Source organism: Euprymna scolopes, chromosome 36, assembly GCF_053919585.1.
Source record: "Euprymna scolopes isolate OS-2025 chromosome 36, ASM5391958v1, whole genome shotgun sequence".
NCBI classification, from domain to species: domain Eukaryota; kingdom Metazoa; phylum Mollusca; class Cephalopoda; order Sepiida; family Sepiolidae; genus Euprymna; species Euprymna scolopes.
Genome location: NC_136517.1, coordinates 65,153,112 through 65,168,526, shown reverse-complemented (window position 1 = coordinate 65,168,526; position 15,415 = coordinate 65,153,112). Strand labels below are relative to the sequence as shown.

Genomic DNA, 15,415 nt, shown 5'->3' with positions numbered 1-15,415 from the left:
TTGCTGGAGTTATTATTGTCCATATACAATTAGTCTCTTCATAACTGCGCAATGCCACTTTAAATTTGCTGAAATTCATGGGTTTGTCTTTCTGAGTTATAACAGTTGTAAATGGTTTAAAATCGGCTAGAAGTCCCTTGAGGGTCATTGATATCAACAAACTATCGCTTATTATTTCACCTGAGAGTTTTAAGGCATTGGCGGTTGTTTCTACCCTTATAACGTAGTCGGTAACCGTTTCATCCTCGTTACGTTTCAGAGATGTTAGTTCTGTATATAGCAATATAATTTTCGGTTTCCCTTTTGATAAATAATGTTCTCCTAATATGTTCAATGCTTTCCTTCCATCATCCAATGCACCTCTTATAATCAGAGACAAACTTCTATCGTCTAAGCATTGAATCAGTTCTGCAAAAACAGTCGCGTTCTTTTCGAGAAATTCGGGGTCGTTTGGATTCTCTGTTGGAGATTGTATGACTTTGTGTAGTTTTCGAATCCTTAGATATCCCAGAAATTTTACCTGCCACAATTCGAATTTAGATTCCAATCCATCAAAGAAAAGACGGTGGGTGGGTGCATAACCTGTTAAGTTTTGAGATATTGTGTTGAACAAAGATGGCGGTGTAGTTCAGATCAGTAGCCAAGATGGCGGCCAAGAATCAAATGCGGTCCATGGCGTAGTTAATGGCGAACTGATTTAATCCAAAATTAGACAATTTTTATAATAATTTTGAAACGTTTTCATTGGTTGTTTAGCACAGCCAGTGTTTATAAAAATGATTGGCGAATCCATTCGTCTCATATCCCCATTAGGAGTCAAAAACATTTTAAAATAAGATGAGAATAGTAGTCCAATGAATACGAATAATATGAAATGAAAAAGAAAATTGGAAAAGAATCAGAAGAACAAGAAAACCCTTAAAAACTAAAATATATGGTAGAAACCTAATTAAAGGTGGGCAGTATCATTAGCCAAATACTCTGGACCGTTTATAGAAGTGAGGCATCTCCAGCAGAAGATCAAGTAATGCACAATGCACTACATCCAAATGATGATACTGACCGACTCTGTGAAAAAGAAAAACGGAGGAAGAGGGCTGTTTTGTATAGAAGACTATGTAAATGACACAAAAAGAGACATGGAAAAAAAATGCAGAAAATTGAATAATTATTGTAACAAGAGACATGGAAAAAAACAAATAAGACAAAAACAGAAGAGATGAGGGATAAGACCAAAAAAGAAAAATAGGAAGAGAAACAGCTACATGGACGATTCATAAGGATGACAAAAGATGAGACTAGCAAAAACACTTGGACATGGCTACAAAATGGAAAATTAAACAGAGAAACTGAATCCCTAATAATAACAACACAAGATAATGCAATGAGAACCAACCACATCATTGCAAGGATCGACAAGACACAAGAAAATAGCAACTGCAGACTCTATGGACTAAGAAACGAAACAATAAACTGCATAATAAGCGAATGCAACAAACTAGCCCAAAAAAGAATATAAAAATAGACATGATCAAGTGGAGATGTAGTACATTAAGAATTATGCAGACAAGTGCACCTTGAACACTCAGACAAATGATACAAGCACAAACTGGCAGCAGTTCTTGAAAATGAAAGTCACAAAATTCTATAGGACATGGATATACAAACGGATAAACCCATTTAAACAAGAAGACCAGATGTCATAATAGTTAACAAGAAAGAAACATCCAGCAGACCACAGAGTGAATATCAGGGAGACAGAGATGCAGAGCAAATGCACTGAACTGGCCATAGAGCACAAAGAGATATGGAAGATGAAAAAAGTCAAGGTAACACCACTAATAGCAGGAACAACTTTGGAAAAAAGAATGGGAAAGATTGGAAACAGAAGTATGACTGAGGCGAAACAACAGATAACAATAGTGAAATATTAATGAAAACCATTGAATGTGGAGACTAATACGCATGATCCACAGGTGCTAGCTGTTGCATATAGAAACTGGCATCGAATATAAAAGACAAAGAAACACCACATGAAATCTGTAGAAGTGTAAGTGAACCCCCATCTTTTTTGTTCTTTTTTTGTGTCACTATAAACTAGTGCAACACGAAATAAGTGAGAGTCAAAGAGGATGGAAAGACCGAAGAAAGCACTAGCCAGACCTCCACTAGATGAATGCAAAGAAGGACTGGAACCTTGGAAAAGGCTTATTGCCATCAAAATTTCAGTGAAGACCACTGGTTGCTGCGAATGAGAAATCGCAGCTTTTGCGATAACAAAAATCCATCTGTAAAGATTATTGAAAGAGATGGAGAGTGCTAGAAATCTGGTAAAAGAGATGGAGAGTGCTAGAAATCTGGTAAAAGAGATGGAGAGTGCTAGAAATCTGGTAAAAGAGATGGAGAGTGCTAGAAATCTGGTAAAAGAGATGGAGAGTGCTAGAAATCTGGTAAAAGAGATGGAGAGTGCTAAAAATCTGGTAAAACTTGTCACTCAGACTCCAGAAAACACCACAAGTTGTTCTCAAAAAGAAATCTTTGATGATGGCCTGAGTGATGATGATGATGATGATGATGATGATGATGATGATGATGATGGCAGCGGCGATGGCAGAAAATCGATTAACACCTCAATCACTCCCCCAAAATGAGATTCAACATTTTTTTTTATTAGATGATTATGATGATGATGATGATGATTATGTGGCGGAAAAAACAAACAATTCATGATTTCGAGTAGAAAAACAGTTTTGCACATAAATTTAACATAAAATGATAATCATTTGCACATAAATTTAACATAAAATGATAATCATTTCCGGCTCATTTTAACTTTTTAATTTTGTCTAATTACTCAAAAAGAGAAACAAAATATTGGAAGACCATAACATTTTCGCTGGATTGTTTGTGGTCGATCAACAGGCAAAAATCACTGCTCACACAAATTCTCCAAACTGATTTTGCTGCTTTTCAAACGTCAAATGATTTCTCGATGCTTTCCCACCAACAAGTGACCTGTTTTTATAGGGCACGTGCGAGACTTCGTTCACTACAAAAAGTCACAGCTGCCATAATGGGCTCTTTCTTTCTTTCTTTCTCGACGCACGTGACTCACAGGACAGACAGACACGAGTTTGTATGGTAAGCCATTTTCCCCACACTCCCCCCTGATCTCATAATCACAGACATGACAAGGGGGTGGTAATCGTCTTCACCGGGTGCTTCTTCAAGGGGGGACAACACACGCCTCATCTTCACTTGTGCTTTTTTCTGTGGTCTGAGGGTCGAGCATCTCTGTGTCTTCTGGGAGGCTACTAATCTCTGTCACTGTCTGATGGTGGTGCTGCAATCTAGAGCGATGCCTCGCTAGATTCTGCCTCTGATTCGCTCATGTCGTCTAGTGATGCTTGCGTTACTAACTGTATGTCTTTAACATGATGGGGCACGCCATCAACCCGCACCACTTGTGGGCTGATTATTTCAGTGAATCGCCCGACTTCCTACCTTGCCATGCACTTGTCTCGTGGGTTCTTGATCCACACAACATCCCGTTTCCTCACTCTCTCTCCGGCTACTTCTAGTTCAGGCAGTGGGTTCGTCTCTATGCCCTTCAGCTTGACGTGATACCTATGCAATGTATCAGCCGGCACCGTAGAGGGCGAAACATCATCCTTCAGGGTTACATTGTACAAATAAACTGTGTCAAACACTGTACAGCCTTATCTAGCCGCAATTGTTTTGATGGTTCGATGATTCTGTTCAATGATCCCATTTCCACTAGGTACGTTGGCGCATCGAAACCTCAGATGTATTCCCCAGCTGTCAGTAAACTTTCTAAACTGTTCACTGGTAAATGCAGCACCATTGTCAAGCAATATCTCTGTTGGAGGTCCACGTTCAAGAAAAATATTGTTTAGTTGACAGACAATAGTGACTGTATCTTGTTGACGCAGCATACACCATATGGCAAACCTTGATGGACCGCAATCAATGAGAATCAGGAAATCCTCGCCATTGTGGTGAGTAATGTCTATCGCTAGCCGGCTCCAGTGGCTCCTAACTTCCAACTTCCCCTTTTCCCAGTGAACGGGTGCCGGGTCACTGGACTGGCATTCCACGCAGTTTTCGACCACTTCCATGATGTCTGCCCTTTGCACTCCTGGTTCAACCAACTTAGCGAAATATAGGATCCCTTTGACTCCAGGATGCCTGCTTTGTTGGTGGATTTCCTTAATCCGATTAGATTGACCAGGAATCATAGATGCGGCACAGGGAGGTTGAGTAGGTTCAACAGTTCTTTTTATGGCATCAAGCCATCTTTGAGGTACCCTTGTTAAACAATCTGCCTTGTTTATGCTGGATCTGGCCAGAGACACCTCCATTGATAGTGCATATTCGTTCACCAGGCTCATGATCGTGTCGAGCCGCCGACAGATGAGCATCTCATTCGTTGCTTTGGTTCGTACTCTAGCCCGTCCTGTAAGAGGTCTGAAATCCACTTATGGACGCAAGCAGAATCTGTGAATAGTCGTAGGGTGGTTGTCTTCCAAAGGATTGCCAAGTTCATTCCCTTGATCACTGCATCGAGTTCTGCCAGGTTTATGTGTTAGGAGTCCTTTTCTGGGTGTAACCAGCAAGCGTTTTCCATTACGGCTCCATCATGGACTAACGACATGCCAATGGCAAGAGAGCTTGCGTCAACCCATACACTATGGTCCTGGCTGTCAACACACCATCTGCCCCGTGCTGGATCTTCTTTGTGCACTCTGGTGAGGACCTCTCTGACCATTGTATTTAGAGGAGCGTCATAAATTTTGTTATCCCATCTGGTGGTGACGTCAGAGGCTCTCCGTTTGATGAATGCCACTGCAATACAAAGCCAGCCACCCACAAGAAAGTGTCTAACCAACTTTCCGCACGATGAAAATACGTTCCGTCGCATGAAAACACAGGGCATACTTGGGATTTCATTGCCTCATTTCCAACACAGGACATTATCTTCTTCCCAGACCTACAAACCGAGCACTCTTGCACTGTCCTGTAGCCTTTCTGGTTCCTTGCTGAGAAGGCCAAAGTTGTGAAGATGTTCTTTTACACACGTTGCAGGCACAATTTCTTCATCCACATACACATCGTCAATATATGCAGATGTTGCCCGCTGAATGCGCTCATCCTTAGTCAATATAACGTCAACAATCTTTTGCATAATTGATGGCGCCACATTAAGTCCAAATCCCATGCGATTTCTCCCTTGATGAGCACCATTTGAAAAGGCGATAGTGACTGATGTACATGCACTTGAAGGTATGCTTTACGAAGATCCAGCACAGATATATTAGATCCTGCTTGTCGCCATTCCCTCAACTTTTCAGTACATACATTCACGCAGGCTGTAAAAGGATTTACGTGCTCATTTAGTTCCCGATAGTCAAGTACTGGCCTCACCTTCTGTTTATTATGCTGGATAACTGCCATTAACAGGATCAGACATTTTTGGGGGCCCAATTCATTCTCTGGATAGGGAACTAGCCATCCATTTTTCATCCAAGTCTGAAGTTCCTTATCGTATTCTCCATGAGCTCCAGAGGGAATTTTATATTCCGAAACGCTATTGTACAACTTCCCGGGTGGCTGCTCGTCTGACCATTTCCAGGAAGCTGTCCAAGATCTTGTATGCTGGTCAAATTCTGCATGAAAGTCAGGCTGTTCCAGTTTCATGGATGAACCCGGAGCAAGGCAGGCGTTAGAGAAATGTGCCTTACCCTCACCATCAATATGGACACCACCCAATTTTTTGATAACGTCCATTCCTAACAGCAGGTCATAACCAAGAAGGTTCACGCATACAACCAGGACTCGTACAGTTATTGTATTCTAATTCCACAAGAGGCTAGCGTGCCCCTGCCAACTGTCAGTACTGGAATCCTCTTCTTGTTCCATGCGTCACAGCATGCCTTGCACACAAGAATCTGCGTGCACCCTGTGTCTACGAGCGCAAAGCATTCACACCCATTCACGCGCACTTTCACTGTTGGTAGCGCCCTATTTGTCAATGATCTGGGGAAAATACTAGCGCTATAATTTACTCCTCTTGTCCATTTCCCGGACAACTCCTTGCTACATGACCTAATTTGCTGCACCGGTAGCAACGCATGCGTCTTGGCATTTCCTGATTGTGGTTTGGCCCGCCATGTTTATAACATCTTACACCATCTTCTAATGGAGTAGATGCTTCTGCAGCTGCTAGCACCAGCTTCGCATCTTCTTTTAAAATATTGCGGGCTCTAGCCAACAATTCCTGATGCCCAATCTCACTGAGCCTTGACGATGCTCATAGCAGTCGGCTGGTGTCATCCGGGAGTCCTGTGAGAAAGGCACAACTTAATATGTGTTCAGTCACTCCACCAAACGGCGCAGCTAATCTCTTTAAATCCGCCAGGTAGACGTCCACCGTCTCATCTAACTCAAGCCGCCATTCGGTGAACTGCCTTCAGGCAATAAAAGGGTCCATAGTGCCTCCTTAACCTCCTCCAGAGTTGGTTCATCCCCGAGCTGTTGATAAACGGAGTATGCCCCCTTGATCAGCCACAATGGGATGACAAGCGTAGGATCCTTTATTTTTCAAAGCCGGCAGACAAGCTCAGCTTTTTCCCACCACTCAACTACCAAGGGTTCGGCGGAGGAGCCATCGAACTCCGGTATCAATCTCAGATCAAACCTGTCCATTGCAAAAAAATGGGCCGAAATAACTTGTGGTCGATCAACAGGCAAAATTACTGCTCACATAAATTCTCCCAACTGATTTTGCCGCCTCTTAAATGTCAAATGATTTCTCGATCCTCTCCAACCGACAAGTGACCTGTTTTTATAAGGCATGCGCACGTGATCTCGCGAGACTTTGTTCACTACAAAACGTTGTGGCCGCCATGATGGACTCTTTCTTTCTTTCTTGATGTATGCAATTCACAGGACAGACAGACATGAGAACGTTTGTATGGTAAGCCATTTTCCCCACATTGTTGACATATGATGTGTTTTTTTTTTAATTTTTTGATTTTGAACGGTTATCGAGGGTCCTTGTGAAGGGCTTATGGACAGCCATTTTTTAAAATTTCTAACTCAACAGAGTAAACATGAAGTTATTTTTTTTAACTAAAAACACAACCAGGAAGGTAAAAGGATCTTCCCTTTGGTAACATTTATTTGTTGAATATTTGTTTTTTTACTTGCTTTTTGTTCTGTCAGTTAAAGTCTAAAAACGATTTTAACAAACTCATCCTGAAAATTTAACATATATTTTTCATTTTCATAAAAATTACAAGGGGATGTTCACAATAATATACCAATAAAAGAAATAAATTAGACTGAGGATCAATGTTAAATCTGATAGTGGGATTTATAACCCATTCCATGGGATTTCGTCTTATGTTGTAAATGCACAACTTCTAATAAATTTGTTTCTTTTTTTTTATTGTCAAGAAAAAATTAAAAGAATCGTTTTGGAATCGGAAATTAGGATCAATTTTATCCAATTCTGATACCAATTATGATACCCAAAAAGTTGTATAGCAGGGGGTTCATATTAGGAGTCATGTCGGGGGACGCATAACATGATAACGATGACGACAATACTGAGCGAGATGATGAGAATTCATTATTGAAGGGAAGTGTTATACTGTTCTTTTACATCATTACTTATTACATATTTTATCGCAGTACAGCCATCTCAAATTCTTTGTTGGATGTCATTATTTTTCCAAAGTTGTTGACGCTTTTTAAATTCGTATTGAATGTGAATGTGACTTGGTGGAGCCCTTTTGTAAGTCGGATGTCTCGTGAAATTTATTTTTAACGGTCCCTGTGATACTCTACCACTTTCGACTTATAGATGTATCCCTGCACCTGCAACCTTGATCTCTAATGTCAATGAATTCCGACTATAAATTGGTAAATGCTGACTAACACCCCACATTTATAACAGTGAGAGATGGGAGAATTCATTATTGAAGGAATATGTATTATACTGTTCTTTTACACAGAGGGGGGGTTAATCATTACTTATGATGGAGGAGGGGGCACATTACTTGGAAGGGGCTTATACAAAGTTCATATTAAGATGATTAACACATTAACATTTGTGGAATGACGACACAAAGACAACAGTTACAAAAATCGATGGCGATTCTTTATTTCATTTGACCGGTCGAATAATGATGACGTCAGGAATTCAAATTCGGGATCTACATAGTTTAATGTTCTTTCCTTCGCTTTCAAAGGACTCTGACTCCAAGTCTTTCTCTCTGACTAGCAGACTCAACCGTTCTGCTTCAACTCCCCGACTGCTCTAATCTGACTAATTCTAGCTCCTATATGGAGAATTCTCTTTTTGCTATGACGTCAGATGTGTGGTTCCAAAACGTGACCAACTCACGTGGCTAAGCATATGTTTGTCCAAAACACACTTCTGCAAACAAAGAATTCTCAACTAACCTATTTTTTAACCTAACCTCTTTTTTTTACAATATATTTTTAATTTGTATTGTTCATTCTTTTTAGCTGACATTTTTAATTCAGTTTTCATAAAAGAACGAACAATTAATTCTTTTTACAAACAAAATTTTCTAATAGAATTTAACAATAGCGAAATTCTAACATTCCAATTTCTGAACCTTGCTTACAAGGTTCGAGTCTTGGCTTATCCTAATCTCATTTTCACTTATCTAATGTTTTTCTTATTTACATAAAAAGGGGACAGCCTTTTCCTGTAACATCTCTATCCTTCCCATTTTTCAAAAAATGCATTTTTATATTCTAGTACATTTTTTTCTCTATATCTATACAACCACTTGGCTAAGAAAAGATCAGACACCATCAAAAAACTTCTTTAGTTAGCCCTTTTCCAACTCACTTCATAATTATATTTTTTAGATCAGAATCTCTCTCTCTCTCTCTCTCTCTCTCTCTCTCTCTCTCTCTCTCTCTCTCTCTCTCTGGCACTTCCTTTTTGGGTGTAGGGTATACCTCCTATGATTCACATCAGCTGCTGCTTCATTCAGCCACCCTTATACCATAAATCGAGGTCTCATTCCACCTTCTCTCGAAATCGACAATTTCTTTTGTCTAAAAGTGTCCTGATCCTTTCTTTCACCTGGGTGTTCTACTAATTAGAGCTTTGTCTCATTTCTAACTATCTTATTTCTTTTGGGACATACATCAAAGCTCATTTACTTAAATCTTTGTGGTTGGCTTCTAATTATTAAGATCTACCTTTTCATCACACTGATTCACTCGGATTTCCTTGCTTTGACCCTTGGAACTTCGATAAAGACTTAGAAAACCACACCCATAACTAAATAACCTCCATCCCTTGCGCCAACATTCCTATTTGCACACTGAATTCTAACTATGGCCCGGATTTCTGTGATTTTTCTCTTTTTTCATCAGAACGTCCAAGATTCCAGCAAAGATATCCCACATTCATACCGCTCTAAAAAAATATAAGGTTATATCTTTTCTTTCTACGTACTTACGGTATATTTTACTTTTTATCCCTTCTTAATTTTATCTGTGATTTGCCTGTGGTACTGACTTTTATAGTCCTTTTTGGTACCCTAAGGAATTCTCGTATCCTTCACCGCCTGCCTTTTTAATTTATTGTGCCAAGTGTTATAATTCTACTTGGTGCCGTCAAGTGCAGCATGCTTTATAAGCCACAATATCGCAGGTTCCCATCTATATTTTCCTAACAGGGGCATCTTTAATGCTGTTCCCTAGCAAGCTACACTTCTTGCGAAAAATGTTATGGGCATCAGAATAAAAAACAAAAAGCAAAAATCAAAAAGAAAAATTCTCTCTTTTGGCTTATCACATCCGAAAAACTCTCAAAATACCCGTTTACATAATTTTCTATTGTCCCCTCTCTAAAATTCTTACTTATTTTTAGGCCAACTATTTGTCTCAATTAACGTTTCATTTTATTTTTCTATGACTTGTTTCTTTCCATTTTAATTTATTTACCTAATTATGACTGAATTCCTGACGTTAAAATATAATAACATTGCACACACATTTAAGACAATTTACAACATTTGTTCAAGCTCGTATAACATTTTAAAAATGCATTATAAATTTAACTATGATTACCATTTAACTTACAATTATAACTTTTTCAAAAAAAATTTTTTTTCTGTAACAACAACGACGATAACAAAGTCTATCAAAAAAATATTGTTCCGTTTTAAAAATAAAAACAAAAAAAACACACATGTAAAACTGAAAAATTCAACTATGAACACAAAAATGCCTTTTCAATAAAAGTGCATTCGTACAGACAATAGGATTTTGTAAAATGATATTTATATATGCTGTTTTAATGTTCAAGACTTGTGAAAAATTCTTGTTTGATTGACAGTTATGAAAACAATTTTCAACAACTCCCATATTGATCTAAATTTTATAAAAATAAATGACCCTAATTTCTCTACTTGTGTGTATACGCATATATATTGTTCAAACAATTCATTTATCAATGAATTACACATAGTGACTTGTTTTTACAACTTTTTCTTATTTTTTCCATTCATATCTACTATTCTTTGTTTTTCTTTTGCGGCATATCATCTCTTTTTTTTTTAGTACATTTTCTTTTCCCCGTGTGCAAGATTCTTTTTTTTTTCTTTTGACACTGTGCGTATGTGTGTTTCTCTTTTTTTCTTAATTATTGGTTTATTTTGTCTAACATTTTTTTTTTTTCGTGTAGTGTCTTTTTTTATATTTTTCTTCAATGGACCCTTTTTTGTGTTTCTGTGGTATGGTTCGTTTTATTTTTACTCTTACTGCCGAATAAAATGGTCACAGGACACCAAATCAATATATATTGAATAGTGGGGAGCTCGTTTGAGGAGAGATAGGGAGTTCATATTAAAAGAGACATGATGGAGACATTCATATTGAAGAGAGGCGGTGGAGACATATATATAACAATGATGGGGGAGAGAGACATTTTTGCTGTTCTGTGGATTCTTATAACACATATTAGCGAGGAGGAGAGATACATTTCTTGTAAGGGTTACATAAAGTTCATATTAAGATGATTAACACATTACCTTCAATTTGTGGAATGACGACATAAAGACAACAGTTACAAAAATTGATGGCGATTCTTTATTTCATTGGACCGGTTGCATGATGATGACGTCAGGAATTCAAATTCGGGATCTACATAGTTTAATGTTCTTTCCTTCGCTTCCAAAGGACTCTGACTCCAGCTATTTCTCTCTGACTAGCAGACTCAACCGTTCTGCTTCAACTCCCCGACTGCTCTAATCTGACTAATTCTAGCTCCTATATTGAGAATTCTCTTTTTGCTATGACGTCAGATGTGCGGTTCCAAAACGTGACCAACTCACGTGGCTAAGCATATGTTTGTCCAAAACACACTTCTGCAAACAAAGAATTCTCAACTAACCTATTTTTTAACCTAATCTAACCTATTTTTTTACAATATATTTTTAATTTGTATTGTTCATTCTTTTTAGCTGACATTTTTAATTCAGTTTTCATAAAAGAACGAACAATTAATTCTTTTTACAAACAATATTTTCTAATAGAATTTAACAATAGCTAAATTCTAACATTCCAATTTCTGAACCTTGCTTACAAGGTTCGAGTAACATATATATATATATATATATATATATATATATATATATATATATATATATATATACATATATATATATATATATATATATATATATATATATACATATATATATATATATATATATATATATATATATATATATATATATATATATATATATATTCAAAATATGGGGTTAGAAAGAAGGACCACGTGCGTATCTGTACTTTTAAATAAACAAAAATTTATTTATTTAAAGTTTCAAATTTTCGGCTTATAAAGCCTTCATCAGGAATTTTCTTTTTAAACAATACAATATATTTTTTTCCTTTTCTTTTTCTACGTGCCATGGTGACGTTTGGTAGAGTTTGTTGGTCGAAGGTAGATATTGTGTATTGTCAGTCCAGTGGTAAGCGCTGTCCATGCGTAAATAGGTAATTTAGTAGTAATCCACTTTTTAGAAGCACGGAGTAAACGGAATATGCATGTGGTCGTTCTTTCTAACCTCATATTTTGAACTCTGTTTACTCCGTGCTTCTAAAAGTGGATTCTTACTAAACTATATATATATATATATATATATATATATATATATATATATATATATATATATATATATATACACTCTTGCATTGTTTCTTACTCACAAAAAAATGTCGTTTTTCTTTTGATATAGATAATCCAATCCCTTAAAAAGTAGCATTCAGGGCTAGGAACAGCATTTTTTAAAATGTCTTACTATGGATAAAACACTTTGAATTATTTATTTGCTATAAGATAAAAAAATACACGATGTAACAAATGAGGTACAAGGCCATCAAAAGTGTGGTTTGATCCTAGTCAAAACGCCAAACGTTGTAATTCTATCGTTTAATGAGTTTAATGGTGCATCGTTTGTAAAAAAAGGAAAGAAAATAAATTAATGCTCATAGATATATTTCATGATATAATCAGGTGTTGTTTATAACATAATTTTATCTTTCAAAGTAAAAGTTATTGTTTAGTTTGGGATGCGGGTAAAAATCAAACTCATTTCAAATGCATTTTCTCCTTTTTCTAGATTTAACGAGCAGTACATCAGCAGCAACAACAACAACAACAACAACAACAACAGCAGCAGCAACAACAACAACAACAACAACAACCTCCAGTGGTAAAGTAAAAGTGTTTGTTCTTTACACTGAGGACCACTCGTTCCACACGGAAGCCTGTCTCTCATTTATCCGTTACCTTAACGAACACTGCTTTTGTGACGTACTCAACACTTACCCCGAATACAGCTCAGTCCCTGCATACAACATGGATAAATACTCTGACTTTGTGCTTGTCATAAATTCTCAAGGTTTCCACAAGGGATTCTGTGCATGGAAATGTTCAAGCTCCGATGTGATCGCAAAGAGTCAGACTTGTTTGGAGTTGTATGAGAAAATTCTTCGGAATAGCAATCACTCACTTTCTTCCGGCATCTGTGAATATCTCATGTGTGCAATGGACTATACAGACAACCGGTTCATCCCCATTGAGTTTAGAAGGTTTGCACTGTTCAGAATAATAAACGACATGACAGCCCTGGTGTGTCATATGCAGAACTTGAATCTTAGCTCAATAAACGAGAATGATATTCCTCGCGTTTTGGAGCACGTCCACTTGTCCCCTGACGGAAACGCCCTTATCACGGCCATTGAAAACGCTGAAAACTTTGAGATGACTCATCCAAATTGGTTCCAAAAAAATTGACTATTGGACTTGAGCAAAGGCGGCTGTTTAGCAGGCTAGAAAGGAGGGTTTGTTTTTTTTTGTAAACTTTAAAAAATGTCAGAAATGATTCTATAGTCACTTTTAAAGTAACAATGTGTCTAAAAGAAAAAAATAAATAAATAAAATAAAAAGAAGCTTACTGTGTATATTTGTTAATCCGGTGGCAATTTAAAATTCTGCCAAACTTCCATTCTTTTGAAAATCGCTCTGATATTAAATTTCAAAGTAAATATGATTTATTTGAATAAATGTTGAACATTTAATTGAAGTTAAATAATTCTTTGATTTTTGGTGAGTAAAAAAAGTATCACCATTGGTTTGTAAATTAATGAGGGGGGGCATGTTTCCAGCATAACCGCTGAGCTTGGGTATAAACGCTTTTGCATCGTATACAAAGAAATTCTATTATCATTTTGCATGTTGCTTTGTTCATATGTATCGAAATTTCAGTATTTTTCTCGATGAAGGAAGGGGATTAAAATCAGGACTTTACAAATATTGCCTTTTGCGACCCCAACACCTTTCAAGGATCAACTAACAGCTGAGAACACTGGATGCCACCTCTGGTGACATAGATAGGGGAGGGTCTATTTGTTGATTACAATGTGTTTTTAACATAACATAGCAGAAATGCTGTAATTATAAATTTAGGGGACAAACAAACAAACAAACAATAATTAGGCGTGGCCAAAAAATGGGGGGGGACAAACAAACAAACAAGTTGTTGTTTTTTTAAATCGCATTAAAATCTTGGTACTCCTGCAGTATTTTACCCACCGATTTCACGATCTTAGCCGAGCGTTGATCGACATCCGTCGGAAAACGCCGGAACATGGCGAGCGGTACGATACTCTATCAGCCAATCAGGGCGCTTCAAACGAACGCGCAGCAGACGAATAATTTTCATTGAAATTACACACATAGCGTTTCATTTCAGTTATTTTATTGTTCAAAGTAAAAATACACAGCCTTTCATTTCAGCTATTTAATTTAGCGATAAAAAAAAAAACTGGGAGCTGTTGGAAACATATTTATGCGAATTTATGTGGAGACAAAAATTTGGACACAACCCTTTTGTCTCCATAATAAATCAAATCGCGGAAGGCTACCCGGTTTGGGAAGGAGCTTCTTTCCACATCCTCTGAAAACCCTTTGCTCCCTACTTTGCCTCTACAGTCAGTAGAAAATCTTCCAGTCGGAACTAAAGATAAACAGTAATTGTTGTCCCTGTAATTGTTGTTACTGTTTAATAACGTTTTGTTAAAAACAAACAAACAAAAAAAACATTGAAGTGTTTATTACTGTTGCTTACCCCGCCCCCCCCCCCCAAAAAAAGCTATCGGAAAACAAAATGAACCAAAAAAAAAAAAAATATTCAACAAAATAAATTTATTTTACTTTAAAAAAACTTACGGTAAGTGCTTGTGATTTATTTTATCCAAATTTTTTGTATTAATTTTATCCATTTTGTTGTGTGTGTGTAATATCTTTTCCTTGTAATGTTGTTGCTATTCACATACTTTTAGCGTTCTTGCACCGTAGCTCCGAATTCTCGGCTTTCGTCGGCGTTAACGCCGAAAGCGTTCATCAACGCTCGGCTAAGATCGTGAAATCGGTGGGTAAAATACTGCAGGAGTACCAAAATCTTTTAAAATCCATTATTCTTTGTTGTGTTTCAACCAGAAACTTGGGACTCAGACGAAAAAGAAACACGAATATACAAGTCGGAGAACAATAAAAGCGTATTTAACTTCAAATAAATACAAATATAAAATAAGCAGGTTGCAAAACAATTGCGTTTGCGGCTTTTTAAGAAGTCTAAAAAGTTCTTATTTTAACGTCTTTAGTTTGACGGTCCCATTCAAGTTCGGAAAGAAGAGAGATGAAATAATAAGTCTTTCCTCCACAGAGGTTCGAACGAAAGAGGGAGTTTAAAGGGAATGTCTAGTCCCGCTTAATAAATAGGTTGCCGTGATTGGTCGATGAGCGGCACCTTTGGCCAATGAGACACGG

General features: G+C 37.3%; 1 protein-coding gene across 5 annotated transcripts in view; it reads left to right on the top strand.

Annotated features, from left to right (window-relative positions):
* The window catches only part of LOC145260554 (uncharacterized), a 285,770-nt gene extending 272,110 nt beyond the window's left edge, over positions 1-13,660 (top strand). For all 5 annotated transcript variants that reach the window (XM_080118793.1, XM_080118792.1, XM_080118794.1 and 2 more), the window contains one exon: positions 12,705-13,660. In XM_080118793.1, the coding sequence (XP_079974919.1) occupies positions 12,705-13,381 (677 nt within the window). In that variant the 3' untranslated portion in view covers positions 13,382-13,660. The remainder of the gene's footprint in view (positions 1-12,704) is intronic.
* The last annotated feature ends 1,755 nt before the right edge of the window (positions 13,661-15,415 follow it).